Consider the following 18,800-nt stretch of genomic DNA (forward strand, 5'->3'; position numbering starts at 1 on the left):
ATATCACTATCATTGAAGAGTAGCACTGCTTTCATTTATGAGAACGATTTGTATTTACTTCAGATTTTAATTATGTTTCAGTTAACTTCTCTGTCCTAAATGTATCGGCTATCATTATCAATTACGGAAAATCATCAATGTGCACAAAGTCGAGTATATATCAGTTATATTTCACGTAAAGTAACAATTTAATAAAGGATTGTGTCAAACCTGCATGAATAATGATTTCGGAAAGATATGAATAACACAATTCAAAGTTATTGGTATTGCCATGTGTGCATAATGTAGCAGGCATAAGACACTTTCCTGATTTCAAACACATGTGCCTCTTCATTATTTAAAAAAATTATTATGAGCTTTGCTTTGTCTAGTTTCTCGAAGCACTCGATGATATACAAAATCTCTGTCGTAAAGATGACAGTGCTGCATTACACCACAAAAGAATAATAACTGTCAAAAGTTGCAATGAAGATGTATCAGTTTTGGTTTTATTCAGATGCAACTATAAGCTCTTTGTTGATGTTTTCCGAAAATCATGTTTCTATCGTTAATGAAAATGTAACAACAATTGTTTGGAAATGAGGTAATATTTAAGTGCCCTTTGGTTGTGCATGTTATAGTCCCAGTGCATTAAAGGGTTATGATTTTGACCAGTTAGCACAACTTATTTAATCACATGATACCGACAACCGACTAGCAATTTCTAATCACGGTCAAGGGATACAACCCAAAACCTTTCTCTCTCATAGGAAGACACTCTAAACTCTAAAGACAAAAACGAACAACGATAAAGTAAGGAACTTGAAAGAAGAGAACAAAAAGTTTGATCTCAAGTTACCTCGTGTCATAAAATTAAATACCTTAACCAAAAGGTGGTTACTAAAGAAAGACATATCTTGCATGGGATCACCACATCACACAATCGTTTGTAATGAAGTTGGCAGTGCAGACCATTTGAAAAGGAATTCGAGTATATCTTGCGTTTTATACAGTCAAAGCCTTAAACATTGCAACCGAAGAGTCGAACCTTGGACCTTTGCCTTTCAATACCGCATTTGACAGGGACACACGATGAGAAAAGCTTCTTAATGTATTATGGGGAAAGGTTTGGCTTTTATAATGAACTGGGATCATTTCTGAAAATTGAAGGAATTTCGAGATATTTTTGAGGTATTGTTTCATGACACAGTCATCATATTAGTTCCTGTGACTACAGAGTTTTATATAATACAGTATCGCCGAAGTATGAATGTACCAACATCGACATTCCATAACATTATTATAGCTTACAGGTGGTTCAAGGACATCAGAGCTGATACTTTGCTAAAACAGGGCCCTCGTGGCCGATGAAAAATTTGATTTGGTAATTAAATATAAATCAGACATATAAAATACTGCCATTGTCAACAAGGGGTTTAGTATTCGTGAGGTATTGAGGTTAAACATAAGAAATAAACATGGTAGATTTACTGACGGTGTCCTTTTTTCATTGTTTTGCTGTTCTTATAAACGTTACACAGATAACATCATATTCTGCGATTCATACAATTTCTTTGCATGGTTACACTTAAGGTCAGCTGCTGAAATGTGATAATTTGTGAGTTTTAAGTTCAATATAAAATTTGAAACTCTCCCTGGTGTCTTACTGGGACACTAAACCATATGTTTTTTTCGAGTGTTTATTGTTTAAAGAAATTCTGACGGTAAACATGTTTCGTAGTCATAAGAATTCCGTATAGTTACTTTTTTTAATATCAAATTTGATTTTTTATGTAAGACAAAATGCTTAACGTTCCAAAAATTGCTTAAATTCTATTAACTTTTCTTGGATCAGACCTCCTCTTGTTATTTATCATTATTGTGTCGGATTCACGACACGGTTCAGCTAAAGTTAACATCAAAGATATAATATTCTTTGCATATATTTGATATCAATATTCATGTTTAAATATGTACATTGCTGTATTTTTCTAGAATATTTCTCTTATTTCAAGCTGGTGTTAAAAATAGGCCAGCCATCCAATTATATGACTCAGATATTCTCTATCAGTTCAGACATTTATTTTCAAACTTCAGTGTGAAAACCAGAAACGAAAATGTGGCTGTACACAAGAATTCATTAAATGGAATATCTTTTTTGAAAGTACAAAAAGTATTCCTTAAATGGAAAATTTATTCTGAAAGTACTCAAATTTTCCTTGAATGGAATATTTATTCTGCAATTTTGCAGATGTCAATACTGTGGGAGCTGTAATTGCACAATATAGAACTGCAGGAAGACATTACCAAGTGTCTTAATTAAAGAAAACACGCCTTGAGTGGAATATAATTGAAATAACGGTTCATTTTACCTGATTTTGACAGACAAACCTTACGTCAGAACGAAATTAGGTAAAATACATTATATAAACGGTTACATACAGCTATGATTACAAAATTCAAATCATCGATTAGAATATTTTATTTTCATTCAATAAGCTAAAATATGAATGTAATAACATAAGAATACTCAAACTTAACATCTATCAAAGGACTTTAAATCCTGTGATAAACCTTCCATGAATGGGTACAAATCATATCATGCATGCTCGCTGACGTGATTTACATTTCCTCGGTGTTTGTTAAGACAGTTATAATTAGATCTAATTCAAATCTTGTGAAATTGCCCAATATAACCACCATGCTCTGTATGCGAAACAGCAATCATGTTACGGAAACATGGATTTATTGGGCTGCGCTTCTAATCTAACATTAGAACACACGAACAATACTGCAATACTAACAGAGTTATTACGACTTATATGCTTGTCTTCTCTGTAGAAAGACACTGATTACTCAAGAGTCGGAATTCAAACGACTTTTATGGTAATACGCTTAAACAATACAGAATGCACTTTCCTCATTTCTGAAAGGCTGATGAATAGTTTGAAATACAAGTTATTTCTGTCAGACCTGCAGCATTAATTGTAGAGCATAATACTAATTCTATCAATTAAAAAATAAATCCGTCAATTTATATATGAATATATAAAGAAAATATTCTATACAAAATCAGTAGAACGGACATGCTTTACACCGGCATTTCCACGACAAATTATATTATATGTTATAAACTTTATCTTCGATAAGATGTAAATTAAGGATACAATCGTAATGAAACAAAACCACAATTGTCATTTTTCTCCAGGTTTTGCTTTGTTTTGGTTTTTTTGTTTGTTTATGTCTTGAAAAAAGTTTTTTTATTGGATGCGATATGTTACCACATTCCTCTAGAATAGCAGGAATGTAATTGAACAAGAGCATGAGTATAGCAATCGACTGGTGCAACATCTAGGCAGCCTAACTATTCTCATTTTGTCTCATTATTAGGGACGTAGTACAGATTGAAATTGATCATTTACAACGCTTTACATCTCTGTTGTTCGGTATATTCCGAGATCTAGTGGGAATAGAATAATCAGTTCCAGACCTTACATCTAAAACAAATATGTTGTACCTATCATTCCTGTTGCTTAGTCGTAAGAGACGACTTTACGCGGAATCTTGATAGAGTCTTTTAGCTAATTATCGACCTCAACACTTCCTCAAGTCGTTGCTCTTATGAGCAAGGCTGACGATATGTCTTTAGACCATGACAAACAGCAGTAGTTAAAATAGTGTTTTCATGGTAACACCATTTGATGTAACACAAACGGAAACACAACTGGGTCGTTGCGGTGTCGGTGCAATAGACTAGAAAGACGAAATGGCATGCCAAAGTGCCTGTTACACAGTATGACACTTTCTATTTGAGTGTGCAGCATTCTTGAAGATGTAATGGTCATTTGACGAAAATGTATGTAATGTTCAATTTCCGCTGTCTTTTTCTACAAGGAAATCTAGTCTCACAGTATTTGGTCTTTGTTATTGAATCGAAAATCATATATACTATTTGTTTGTAAAATTTCTGCAGAGTATCTATTCTAGTTAACCAAGCTTTCATTGCACGTGGCCAGAAATATGACCATAAAGATCTTGATTAAAGATTTCAATTCGTACATATGCAGTGATTATTCTGATATCCATATATATATATATATAATATATATATATATTTGTGCCACAATACTTCAAATACAATTTATGTTGTGAGGTTAGCATTTCGGAAGCAAACTCGACAACTATTATGAATTTTGGCAGCAAATTATATCATTGCTGGAGATAAACGGATTCTAACTTTATTTTCATTTTGCTATATTTTCCCTCTTTGACGATTCTCTGAAATATACGTTATGTTTTGTATTGATAACGTACAAATGACAATAATTGACCAATCAACTAAAGGGGTCATGTCAATAGGTACGTTAAAGTCAAACTGAAATCATCCAAGGTCATATTCTGTAAAATAAATTAAAAATCCCATCTCGGCTTATGTGAAATTAAAAACAAGTGATATTTTGAACATTTTTAAAATGCAGAAGATTAATTCTGCCAGCTTGTCATAAAACTGAAAAGGCAGAAATCACTTTTTGATTAAAGTTAAAAGGATGGGATTATATTGAAATCTAACGTCACATTGCAGACATTGATGGCAAAGAACTGATATTATTTGTTTTTTAAGATTTTGTTTGCAAAATGATATTGAATTCCATGAAATTGTAATAATGCTTAAGTTGTCATAATTACCAACAGAAGCAAAACTGCGACTACACTTTGCTTTGACATGCCATACCAGCTGATAATATGTCAGTCATAATTTGAAAGGAATTCCTGTTAAAATCTCGAATTTAAATGAAATAAATGTTCGACAGTTTCTTCGATTATTAGGGAAACTAGTTAGAAACTCATTTGAAATTCCATCTGATAGACACTTTTTGCTAGATCAGTCTATAAAGTCGACATTGTAAAGGAATAAAAATTGTAATCAAGCGGATATTTCTGCTGTCATACAAAGGGCAATTAGGCGATTTAGTTGAATGAAAAGCATTTCTTTAATCAGTTGACGGGTTTGATTCTTTTAAAATTCATTCTCAAGGATAATTTAAGTAATGAAATGCATTTTTAATCACCACTTATTAAGTACTAGTTGTGAGGAATTGCCCTTCTTATATGTATTTAAAGCTGAACAATCAAATCGTTTTAAGTGAACAGCATTGCAAGCCACCTTAAATGTTTAAAAAGACACATTGTAATCAACCTTTAAAAAAAGAAAGATTTTCATATGGATGTTATATGAAGCAATTGGTGAATTTCATTTGGAAGAAGATTCCAAGATTTAAAAATTGTATAACACACAACAGTGTATACATTTTTCAATAAAACAAAAGATGATTGGGTAAAGTTGATTTAGATATTAAATTACACAACATCATGTTTCGTTCTTTTAGTGATGATATCTGCCTAACTTTTGACAAAGGTAATAACAATATTGACCGAAAGAAATACCAAAACCTAAATGGGCAAACTCACTTATACCATAATTCAATACAACTCATCAAAGCATCTTTTGGCTTTCTTTACCACGGCGTTTGAAACCGTTCCTCTGCTTATCTTTGGACAAAACTAGGAAACATGTCATTCTAAATATCAAATAGCATTTGCCACCTTTTACGTGACGATGTTTCTTTATACGCCTAGAAACGTCAAACGCCTGGTTTTCAAGGCCATACGCCTGAGTGATCGTCGCTTTCTTTGCCGTGATTTATATTGCTTCTAGTTCCACGTGTATAACTCTTACTATCCCAGCGAAATCTATCGACAGATTTAGTAGGGGAGACAACACAAGTGTCGATCAAACTAGATACTTTAATGGAAATATCAAAATGAAAATTTAATTTTTCTCATTATTTCTTAATAAGATGTCAAAAGTTTCAAATGTGGTAAAAAACACGTTACTGAACATGGCATTTCATTAAGAGATATTTTTCCTTGCAAATTTCCTCCTTAGATTATGAAAACTATTGGGAAAAAATTCATTCGTCGGATATGTTTCTCGAATAACAAAAACGATATAGGTGAATTGAAATATTCATAGCAATCTTTGCGAGCATTTATTCTACAATAATACAATCATTTGACAATTAAAACATGATTCATAATCACTCATTGTACAGAAAATGTATTAAAACGTATAGGCCACAATGGTCTCTACAGATTATTCTTTCGTCTTTTTGTAATCTTCTCGTGAAAGTAAAACCAGGAAACATAAAAGTCATTTTTTGAAACTATTGATCGGAGATATACTGGGGAGTAGTATGTGATGATTACCAGTCGGCCTGTTGAGCGATAGTGGTTTCGTCAGATCAGTCTGTCGTGGTATATCATGGAGAACGCTGCCATGCAGAGCCATTTTCGACATCAGGCTAGTAAACGGTCATGTCGTATACGGGATCTGATAGTGTCTGGTACTGGTTTGTTGTTGGAAAATTGCATGGCATGATCATTTCTTTTGTAAAATAAATGTAGCAATGAAAGTTTGGATGTGCTAGAATGACTTTGTTTCTGGTTACTTCAGGAACAGCAGAAGTGTGAAATATTAATTACTTTCTTTAGTTTGCCTATTGGTTCCGGTGTTGTATATCTTGTTCTCATTTGAGAACGTGACTTACTATTTTGCCCTAGAGTAACTGTAAACTTATTTTGTTTCTTTTAAGTACCCAAAAATTTTCAGCCTTTAGGAATAGGATCCATCAGGTTAAACATGATATTTTGCACTTTATGTTCGTCTAGGATATTTCGTAAGAGCAACTTAAATTTCCTGTACGAGCTCTCTTCTTTCTAAAATGTCATGATGTCTCCCTTCACAGTGCCTCACGTTTTGAATTAAGGTAAACGTTCGCCTTTGTGCGGAGAGCATCGAGTCTATAAAGTGGTAGTTACTCAGTGTCGTGGTAGTGTAATGATGTGACCAAGATTTGATGTCCTGCTAGGTAATATTTTTTCAGTGTAATAGCACTAGGAAGCGCAAAATATTCGTTGCCTCGCCTTTAAATAATCACGTAAAATATCAAGATATGCTATTTATCAGGAGATAATTTGATTTTTTCTTTGTCATTAATACCTATTTGGTGTTTCCTTGATATTTACAATAAGTTATAAATAAAATTATTTCCAGTGCCATCTGCCATCTAACTAATAGCCAGATTTGTCTTTAAGCATTCTCAACAAAGTCATACTACGATGGTAAAGTACCAAACAAATCGCGCACCCAATTTCATTATTAATGTATCTAGCTAGTCATATTTGAGGAGTAAATCTGCACTGAATACAAGTTACACGAGATTACCCCTTCCTACTGAAAGTTAACGTATACACATATTGCCAGTGGTTTACCTATTGTTCTTTTGTAGCAGGTCGCCGCACATCTCTGATTTCCAGCTAAAACTAAATAGGCAACACTTTTCGGTTTTACATCGGAAAATAGTTGTCTAAGTCTGTTGCTCGCCCTGTTCAAATCTCAAAAAGGCGATCATAGTTAAAACAGAAATATGTTTTTAAACATGCCTTTTACAAAATTAACATGACAGTCACATCATGATGTTATTTTTCCCTATGACACTAACGTACAAAGAAGATGGTTACAATTTTTAGAATATGAACGTCCAATTAGACGATTAGTAAAGTTCCAGAATTTTTATGAGGGAAACACTTATTCGAAAATAATTTTGGAAGTACACCATAGATGATTACTCTTATTTGTCGGAAGGGGCATAAGATTTGATGGAAAACCATTTGCAAATTAACTCTGATTTAATTATGATGGTGGTAATTGATGTTATTTCTTGTCGTGTCAAGTGATGTCAGAGTGGTCAGCACGGAGAAGGCGCGTTAAGACAGATGCCCAGCACTAATTAACACCATCAAATATACTCAATCGATTGGCGTTCTGACGATAACCTCTTGACCAAAGTAATTCCTAGCAATCTATCAACGCTTCCCTTCTACGTAATTGTCATATCGTACAGAGTATTACCACGTACGCTTCTGCTAAATTAGTCGATACAGACAAAATATTTTTTATTAATATTAATATGTAGTCTTACGTAAATGAATTATGGCTCTGGGCCCCTACATATCCACTTTCTTTCCACCGACGTCAAATGAAAGAATAACAGCCAGAACATCTTCAGTGATTTTCCGTCTTCACACGATGATGGGGAAAAGCACCTGTGTTATTGTACAAAACATAAGATGAACTGAAAAGTACACGACCGCTATTAACATAAACGTTTCTCAGAACTAATGCTATTTATATATTTTGGGGCCCTTGCTTTCAATAACAAGCGATTTTACTTAAAAATAATTTTGCTTAATATCAAACCGAGACAGCAGTGGTACTTAATTATAGCAAAAGGACAGAAAATAACATGAACGCTTAAATCACTAAAATGTACTCGATTTTTATCACCAGTTTAAGCGAAAAGGTCTTATTTATATAAAAACCATTTTTGACTTTGTTTCAAAAAAATTAAAAGAAAATACCAACATGTCAACATAATCATAATTCAAACTCATGGCAAATAAAACTAGGGCAATACATGAACAAAAGAAAGACTGACGGTCACAAGTAGAATAAGAACATGTGTTCATGAAGAGTTAGCGTCTTCTGCTTCATCGCCGACATCGGCCTTGTAAACTTGGTCCATCCGAGTAAGTAATTGCACGTCCTCAAAAGAGAACAAGGTGTAAAAGAAATGAACCGACAGACAATCTAACGATTATCAAACGTTAAATAATAATTTAAATTTTCACGATTTTATACTACATTGATATCCAGGTGCCTTATTGTGATACACACGTTCAGTGATATCGTGACATATTGCATGGATGTTGAAAACATGATATATGGTTTACTTCATGGTATCATTTGCAGTATTACCGTTTGAAATGGATAAAGATATGCTACTATGTGTTAAAATTCGCACAATGTATAACGCCCAATGATCAGATTTACAAGTTCCTCCATGGACCCTGGTCTCTTGTAATTGGGTACTTGTTAAGAAAGGCCGAAGTCTCCAGCGGAAAAAGTTCGTGTCAAAGGAAAATACATCATACGTTTGCATGTTACAAAAGCATGGAAAAACAACAGAATCTGTCACCAGCCTACATACAGTTCACATTAACCGGAACAACTTTGTTGTCATCATGACATGGGACTCATAATAGTGATTATAATTTACGAGAAAGGTGGTACAGCTCTCAGTCTCCTGACTCAGACATCTGTAAACATGTATTGTTATCTTGACTTGATGGGATCCTGTCGGTACTGATCCATCCTTTTAAGCAAGTCCTGTGTTTTAGGATGCATTGCCACTAAAATGCGTTACAAAGACTGAAAGTTTTACTAATATTCATCTTTCAAACAACACAAAGACATTAAGAAGAAATATAGGACCGCAAAATATGGAGCGGACCGTTCCACAGGACCGGTGGAAATTTTTAATTTGTGATGAAGACACTATATGGACCCTGAAATATGCTAAGAATATCAAAACAAAATAATATGGCTTTTTGGGTTTAGATGATGTACTTTGTGTTGTAAGCTATTGTTACATTTGTATTATTTTGACCGTCTCTTATTAGATCTACTTTTGTCAGCGTAATACAAAATTAGCATTTCATGGTAACATCTGCAGTTCTCGCCTGTTTTCATTTGACATTTCTGTGTTATTTTTAAGCATGTAAGTCCAAATTCAAATACTGTATTTTGAAATATGCTTTCATTTTTAATAAATAGTTCTGAAAGGGGTTCATGTTAACGCAAATTTAATTGCTACCTCGCTAAAATATCAACATAGGAACAAGGGTACAGCACATTTTATTGCATTGATTGTATTTTGTGTTATATGTTTGTAATCCAATTTGCGGTAAATACACAACTTTTACTACAGAAACAATTTGCATCCTACAATTAAATCTTCAACGACTACTAAATTGCGCAAAGTCAATGACGGCGCAGATACTTTTGTTCGGCATTACTGAGATATTTTCGCCCAAACATAAAAGCACAAAGCCAAATTTTCATAAGCCTCTATAAAGGAACGTTATGTTGACCAAGTCGGCGCAGGCTGACATGACATGACGACGGCGCCACTGGGTCTCGGCCAAATCCCTTCCGATACCGATCTCCAGACGGGATAATGGCAACTGCAGTTCTGGACTTCAGAGCGCAGTTAGCTTATTGATTAATCAGATCTTCTTTACTTGGAAATGTTCTGCATGATTAAAAACAAGTGTTTCATGTTGCCATCTTGTTCAACAAATAACGGGATTTATGGTATTTTCACAGCAACTTAATGTATGAAACCACCTATTGCGTTTGCACATGACAATTTCATGATTTACATCTGACGTATTGCTTTCGTAGAAAAAATGATGCTTAACTATCTTTAGTTTATTATGATTTTGATAGGAATACAAATATCATGTATCAATATTATTTCTTGTTCCAGTTTTTATGTAGATTATAGACACAAATGCAATTTTGAAATTGGTTGAAGTTTTACATATGCTTGTGAATTATTCATCTGACCACCATCATATTTTCGTCTGTTCCAGCCGCGCAGCGTCCTTCCTGATCTAATTCTTTATATCGCTACCTAATGGATCTTTCTCATATTTCGTAGAAAGATTTCCTTTTGTCTTAAGTTTTCCTCTCTTTAATTAAGAGCTGCTCAGATTATCGAAATGGCTACCCGACGCCCAGGTTGTATCATATGCTGGTTGGGCCTTTTCAAATTTCGTATTTAGTTTTCCTCTTGTTTGTTAGTTATTTCTTTATTTGTGTGATTTATTTCATTCGATTCCGTTATTGGTATATCTTAAAACAGCATTCAGTCTTGCGGAAATTAAATAAATTTAGGCATGCGTCACATTTATAGATCTATACGTGATTAGTCGACTGTCTCCATATGTGACATTGGTTGAGCAGGATTTTTATCTCTTTGTGCCGTGAGACTCATGCTAGTATATTTTAAAAGCAGGTCTGCACGACCCGCTATTGTATTCCATTGGGGACTGACTCAAAATGGTGAAATATCACATTTTGTTCGTTGTTTTGTGGAAAAGCGTTGCCTCATCAGCGCTACGTGTTATAGTGACCATTCCCAACGCTGCTACATACCATAAACAATCCCAAAAGGACGTTTTTCGTCAGCTATCAGACGTGCTAAGGGCCTGCCCTGGAGTTGCTGTTCCACACTTGAGCTAATATTCCATCAATTTGTCGAACACTCGTCTTCTCTCCCATTGTAACTGTACATGTACATCTATTAGCGTACGTTCCAAATTGACGAACGGTGTAATTAACAGAGACAAGGAAAATGACTTTGAATGTTCCTCAATGATGGAAGGTGTCAAAACCAGTACCAGCATGGTAACTTCAAATAATGACTGTCAGCCATTGTATTTTCAGTCATCTGTATCACCGGAACTCTTCTTCTCTGTGACAGAGATTGCCAGCTGATTTTAAAAGTTGATATTTTTAAACTTGTGTCTTAGTTTAAAAACATTGCTATTTCAAGGAGAACGTTTGACATTTCAGTGGTCTAAATGAAAGTGTAAAACCACATTTAGCTAGACATACGTCCAGATTTGATTCAATCCTTTCAACTAATTCTATATCAGGTATATCATAACCGATGTGAACATCACTTTTATGTTGCATGATGGTTCTTAGGGTGATAAATTGGTCGATTCCAGACAAATGAGAAACTGTCTATAGTTTTCCCCGAATCTAGACAGAATAGACGCATATGCCTTTCACTTTAAAGACACCTTGTTAATTGATTATCTTAATTTTTTGTAGTTGTCGAAGACAGATGGAAACAGTGGTGGGGTTATGACGTCATTGCAGGTAAGGTTTGTTTGTTGAAATGTATCGCACGTGATCTAAATGCCGAAAGCATTTTGGATAATGTATCGTGTGTCCCATTTTTAGAACTTCCGTTTTTGAATGACATGTTACTAATAGTTATTTCAATGAATGCAGCATATCAAATTAAGTATTTACTTATGGTAGCCTAGAATTACTTGTTTTTCTTGTTTTTATTATTATTCTTAAACATGTCATTGACAATACATCTTCCACAACTTTAAAAAAATACACGCGCTGTTGGTAAATGTAAAAGTTAAAAAATGACCAGTGTTCATAAGTTAATGTCCAAACTTACAAGTAGACCGACGCTTTACTAATGTATTTAGACGAGTAAGGGTATTATCGTCAAAAGGGAGATTTGATATATCACCTTTAATGCTGTTGATTCACAGGTGGCACTAGTCTATAGGTGAAGCAATTAGAATATTTCATATGTCCTAATTATTTATCATAGGTGTAATTGATGGCCCTAGCTGTTAGGAGGTTAAACGATATAAATCAAATTAGTAGTCTGTGATTACCATGCTCGTGGCATCTAATAAATGATTTTAACATCGTTGTTATACACAAACTTGAGAGAATGCATTAGGAATACATTTTGTTAGTACTGTTTTGATGACATTGCATCCCTTTTCTCAAGTTTCAATAAGTTTCAATTTCAGACGAAAAAAATGTAATTGACACTCAAAACAATAAACATCTCAAAAGTTTGCAATATCAGTTATTTTCGTTCTATCCTTAGCATAAAACATAAATTAATGAATTAATTTCCAATACACTGAATTTTCAATCACTAGTTTTGGGTTTATTTGCGAAATATGTTAGTTTCAAGACAACACTTAAAACAAACCGGATGATCAAAATATCAGAACCATCTAAAATGAAACACTAATTTCAAATAAGTACATGTATTCAATACATGGCATTAATGGAACTGAAATAGAAAGACAATAAATTTATAATAACAAGTATTTTCAGATGTGTCTGAAAAAAAAAATAGTAAGACCAAAAGTTTCGGAATGGTAACCATCATCTGCTGATTGTGGTCAATCCAAGTAATGTCACAGTTTTAAATGAGAAAAGGTTGAACATTAACGGAACCACCAGGTACACTAACGAGTACCAAACACGTCCAACATGATATCACAGTATTGTAAAAAGACGCACAAATGAACGGTTCCTTATAATACAAATTTATAATTAGATTCAGTAGAGCGAAAAATGAATTAGACTTCGAGGACTTGTCAATTATGCTAAGGGCTAAATTTGAAGCTAGGAGAAGACTGATGAAATAGAATATTTTCCATTAAGATTTCTATGACGGCCATAAAGCATCCGCACAATCTCTGTCAATCTACGTCTCTCGAAAATATTTGCTGCTAGTTTATTTTTAAGTTTTCTACATCGAAATATTGGGGAAAACGCTTTCATATCGAACAAACTGCGACTTGCAAAAATTGTACAAAGAAATGAAAATGAATGGACCATATGTTGAGCAACACAATGACGTGAAGCGCATCATACAGCTGTTATGTCCTTTTAGGACTTCGAAATGACCAAACACTTTTTTAATATCATACACACTCAGTGTGATAACACTATGAAATGGTCCGAAACGTTACCATAATTCAGTAATTCAATATATGATTTAAACTGTGACGAGGACTGTAAACACTAATCTGACATACCTCCTTTTGGAAAAATGGAATTACTTCATCCAATTCTCTTACTAGCATCGCCATCAGCTGATTGCCAACATTTTGTTATGAAAGAAAGAGGACAAATCGATATTACCTATGGTTAGTCCACTTTCTGTTAGATAAAAGGCCACGTAATATTGATTCTAGTGTGCAAAACCGTTAAATTGTCGGTTCTCATGACCGTGACTGATGATATTATGATGATAGAATTTGTGCTAATGAGATTTGAGTTTGTATATCCTAGTCTCCTATCTTAAGTGAAAGGTTTTGTTTGGTTGAAGTTTGATGTTGTTCAATATCCTATCAATATCTAATGTCATTTAAGAACGGCCTCACATGGAAGACTTTGTTATGGTCGTGTAAGTTTCCTTGTGATACAGCGGAACTGATATCAACGTTATACTACAATGAAGTTTACCGCCGAAGGCACACACCAGAATTCCCCCTTCGCCTTTAAGGGGGACAAAGGATAAGCAAGCGTTAAGTAGGAATTATTAACTATTAAAGACTAGTATTTCTGACAATTACAGAGCCGTGTGCCTCCCTCTCAGGGACGAACACTAAACTGGGGCCTAAATTGAGGCAATTTCAAATAAACATTGGGAGTAAACGATTTTTTGCTTGTTTTGAAAAAGAAAAAGTCCAAATCTACGGTAAATTTAATCTATTACGAATCATACTTTGGGTATAACAGGGTAACTTCTCACGCCCAACTCACAGGGTCAGTGTTACAAGGCAGAAATCCGATCAATTGCCATCTCGACTAAAAGAACCCCTCCCCTATCCACCCATCCCCGCCCCCGTCCCTTATGTCAAACTGGGGTTGGTATGCATTCTTATTGATTTTTACCCACTACTTTTACCCACTGTTTTCTTCTAGGTTTGTCGCCCTTTGCTGGGTTCTAGAAGGAAGATGACTTGTGCTTACTTAAAACACCTAATCAATAAGCCACAGGTTAATTATTTTTCAAGCGTATATCCGCAGTTTTTTCCGATAAATTCATGCAGCTCGAAAGAGTAAGTTGTGTGCAGAGAGAATCTAATGTCAACAGCTGTTGAAACATCTTCGACCACTGTCTCCTTTTCTCTCATTTGTGTGTAGTTTGTAGAATTCTTCTAGACAATGATGTTCCCCGAGGACTTTATGGGAACCTCGTTGTGGCAATGTGACAAGTATGCGTGCCTTGGTACCGTTTCTGGGCTATCGCATTTCAGTGAAAGGTCATTTCCAACAATTACCACCATTTGTGGACGCCGTGTATATATGAAATTATCTGAATACATATCCCTAAAAAAACCCTAAAATATGTATCTGTATGATGATTAACACATTCACATTGAGGAAATCATGCAACGTTTGTATTGGATTAAGCAGCGTTAAATCTGTTTCTCTAGTGCTATCCCAATGAACTGTCATGACCTTGTTTGCTAGGAAAATAAAGACGGTTGTCACGGATGATTTAGCCATTGACGAAATGTTTTTAGTGCCATCACACTGATATATCATAAGATGACACCCTACCCTGTCACATTATGCTTTAAATGGCCTGGCCAGTCCATTTTCATCACATACAACACTGTGCAGGGTGCTCAAAGTACTGAAGTTTGACGTGTTTGAATTGATGTATTTCACAGAAAATATTGTAATAATGATAATAAATGAAGGTTTGAACAGTAAAACATGACGTAGTTATCCTATTACAAATCCGTGAACAGTTTGCTTATACTGGATATAACAATGAGTGACATAAACTCGCTAATTTTGATAAAAACATACGCAAATTGGAATATTAAGTTTGTTCAACTACATCACAGTTGTACCATTAGGTAAATGAAAATATTTAATTTAGACATTTACGAATACATCTGCGGACCGAAACCGATGATATTTAAATCTACAATCCAGTTTATTTCAGTCTGGTTTGCATATTGTCTGAAAAACTAAAATAACGAAATGATCTTCAGATGCTGCGATTGCCGGCTGCACAATACATGTGTGTAATGACTCAAATGGGAATCATATTGCACATCATTTGAAGTCCATCGATTTGTGTTGCTAATTTACTTGGAAAAGTTGGCCTTGAATATATTACAGAATAAATTTCTATACACAGACTAAAATACTGCAATCTATTCGTTTGCGAAACAAGAGTGAAATTTGATTGAGATGGACGAACGCGGTACCTATAATTTACTACATTCAAAACAAAAAATAACGTCTTGCTTACCAAGATGAACATTGTATATCGTTCAATCTTGTTACATTTGAACCGAATGGGAATTGACTTGCTATGCGATAGGCTTTAATTATTGGCTGAAAACATTTTCATTTTTCAATGAATGATATTATGCATTACTTGGAGTTGTTTTTTCATAATTAAGCCCCATTGTCATAGATGTGATGTTAGAAACACCATTTGGTGCCGTCATTACGCATGTGCTAAGAGATTTCACGCAGCAAATACTGTAAAGATGTCAAGGTTATATTGTGATTATTAACAGATGGCCGTGGAAGTTTTCGTTTTTTCATTTCCATTCGCTTAAATATAATTATTGCAATATGTCAGATTAAAGCTGATGTATGTTACATTATAGAAAACGCTAGATATGTTTATATTGGAAGCGACACTAGATACTCTCACTAATTGTGTTGTGTTAATAAGTATGCGGCAACAAATCCTATAGGTTTAAGGCCCACAATCCTTAAGAGAAACAATTTAGTTTTATACATGTGATAGCTCTGTCTGTTAGAGTATTAGCTTACGTAATCTCACGTAAGGATCGGAGTATGATCGAAGCTGTGATGGTTTATGTTTCTCAGGACACTGGTCTGTGCTGACGTGATTGCGTCCTTGGGCAAAATCCTAATTTCTGTGCGGCTCGCCTCCCGCATATTGTTCAGTGAAGAAGTCAACAACTGTTTTAAGGAGAATCCATCTCTAAATAAGAGCCTGGGTATTCAGGTGCCAATAAACCAGGACAAAATGTCGTCATATTGCTAATATCATGATGGATATTGCCTATCGATTCTAGTAGCTTATGTAGCTTGATTTTAATGATGAATTGTGAAGTGGTACAGATTGTTGGTCAGTAACGCGACTCTATTCTAACTAGGCATATCTTTAAAGACCATGTGCAACCGACGATTATTATTCCAAACTTTAGTTACATGTTAGCAGCGAATGTGAAGGTAGTGAGTCATGTCAGGTTCGGAGATTCGATTCCAAATCATACTAGCATACTTGTGTTATCACACCGTATTTAATTATTTTATTCTGAGGTAGAGATGTTTAACAATATAGGATATGTAAGTTTATGTAAAATATCATAGGTAGATGCAAATGTATGTTTTTGTATGGCAAAATAAGAATATTTGAAAATTTTATGTTATAGCTTTTCATTGGTTTATCAATATTAGTCAGTGACCTCATCATAACCGAACTTATGTACGTAGATGTCAAACCGGAACAAGCAAATAAATAAAGTGAGATTAAGCTTATGTGAGTTTGAAACTCCGTGCAGATACGGGAACTATTAATTAAGACAGGGAAAGAATAGGCTGCTGTGTTAAATCACATATCGTACATGCTTTCAACGGCTAGCATTAACGTTTGTCCAATCTTGGCTGTGGAATTTATCATGCTTCCTCTTTTGGAGTGATTTTGTTATTTTGTCCAATTTTTACATCAGGGATCTGTATATTCTTTTTTTTATCATGTCATCTATAGTATCTACTGTAGTCATGGCCCTCTTGTGACGATGGCATTTATGAGAACATTAAACCCTGATGGGTAGTTTAAGTTTTAAAAAAACATGGAAGAAATGAATTATTCAGATATAACGGTTGTTCGTGTTTGGCGTCCTATTAGCGTAGGTGACTTCTATGCCTAGTGATAATATATTGTGTTTCCTAGAAGTTCTGTGTTGTAATTTACAGGGCATCGTTAAAAATAGAACCCAAAGACGTTATAAATTGGCACAGAACAATTCTGGTTGCTTGCCTACTGTGTAAGAAACTTTCGAAATTACACAAAGACTTCACTTTCAATTACAGAAAACGTAGTCTATTTCGAAACTTTCGGAAATTGCATTCTTCAGACCAAATGGTATCCAAAGACCCGCATTTACCACAGTAATTATCCCGCAGTAGGAGATTAAATACAGAGGTGTGACATGGTCACTGTGTCCGAAAACAGTCATACGATACAACGCACTTGAGCACGGTAAACAAATAAACCAATCGCACGAACAAAATGATATAATGTGTCGAGATATTTCTAATTAAACTATTGCATGGCGAAATACCCTTGAACGTCGTAATACAATCAAATGTTGGCGATATTATACCCATTGGGTTGCTCAAGTAGATAAATACCCCTATGTTAGTCATTTAGGGATCGGCAGAGATTTAATAAAATTATCATTATAAGCTTGTATCAATACGCGAACAGACTATTTACGGTACGTTTTCCTTCGCGTCCGAAACGCCTAAGCAAGGCCGTACTCAAAGCAATCATGTGTCAGCTTTACCCTCCAATTCTATACGCGGTTTGTAATTAATTGAACCAAATTTTGCCTCCAGACTAATCCTCCCTGTTTATGTGCCGTGAATGTAAATATACATAATGAGGGCTTGAGATTGACTTGGGGCCTCTATGACGTGAAAAACAACCCGTTCTTATAAAAATATGAAGCAATTCTATACTTCTTTTGAGTAGAAGTACATTTTTCTAAGCTACCATGGTGGTGTCGTTAGCTTCCTGGCGGCATGTTTTCTTTAGGTAAAGTTTGAACGTCGACAATTGGTCTGTAAGGCGCGGAAGGTTATCCTATATAATGACAGAATTGGGTCGGTATGAATACAAGAGTAATGTTATTACAATCCTTCAGGAAAAGGGACATTAATCTCAATGCATGCAATACTTTATTATTTTGATAATTGCATTCTTTGATTAACTGCTGTTTTATATAATTTTCCTGTCAGTCATTAGTTTCATGACAACGTTGTGTATGTATTTACAAATATCTCGTTAAGATTTTAAGAGTCCTGTTTCCTCACATCCGTGCTACTTGAAGAGAAGTGAGAAAAAAAGACATGTCAAACACTATATTTAAAAGCATGTAACATGAGTTCACGCCTTTCGCCCCACATATAAATACGTCTTGAAATGTAATTGAATTCATCGTTTTTATTGTGTAAAATTTCTAAGTTTTATTTGCAATGTAATTTACTGTCAAGTTTTTTT

General features: G+C 34.5%; 1 protein-coding gene across 1 annotated transcript in view; it reads left to right on the plus strand.

Annotated features, from left to right (window-relative positions):
• The window catches only part of LOC132558009 (carbonic anhydrase-related protein 10-like), a 59,708-nt gene that overhangs the window by 11,862 nt on the left and 29,046 nt on the right, over positions 1-18,800 (plus strand). Inside the window, exon 2 of the mRNA XM_060222530.1 lies at positions 11,786-11,833. Coding sequence (XP_060078513.1) covers positions 11,786-11,833 — 48 coding nt within the window. The remainder of the gene's footprint in view (positions 1-11,785; positions 11,834-18,800) is intronic.

This window comes from Ylistrum balloti, unplaced genomic scaffold (genome assembly GCF_031769215.1).
Source record: "Ylistrum balloti isolate Yb309-2 unplaced genomic scaffold, AGI_CSIRO_Ybal_v1 Utg370744, whole genome shotgun sequence".
In the NCBI taxonomy this organism is placed as follows: Eukaryota; Metazoa; Mollusca; class Bivalvia; order Pectinida; family Pectinidae; genus Ylistrum; species Ylistrum balloti.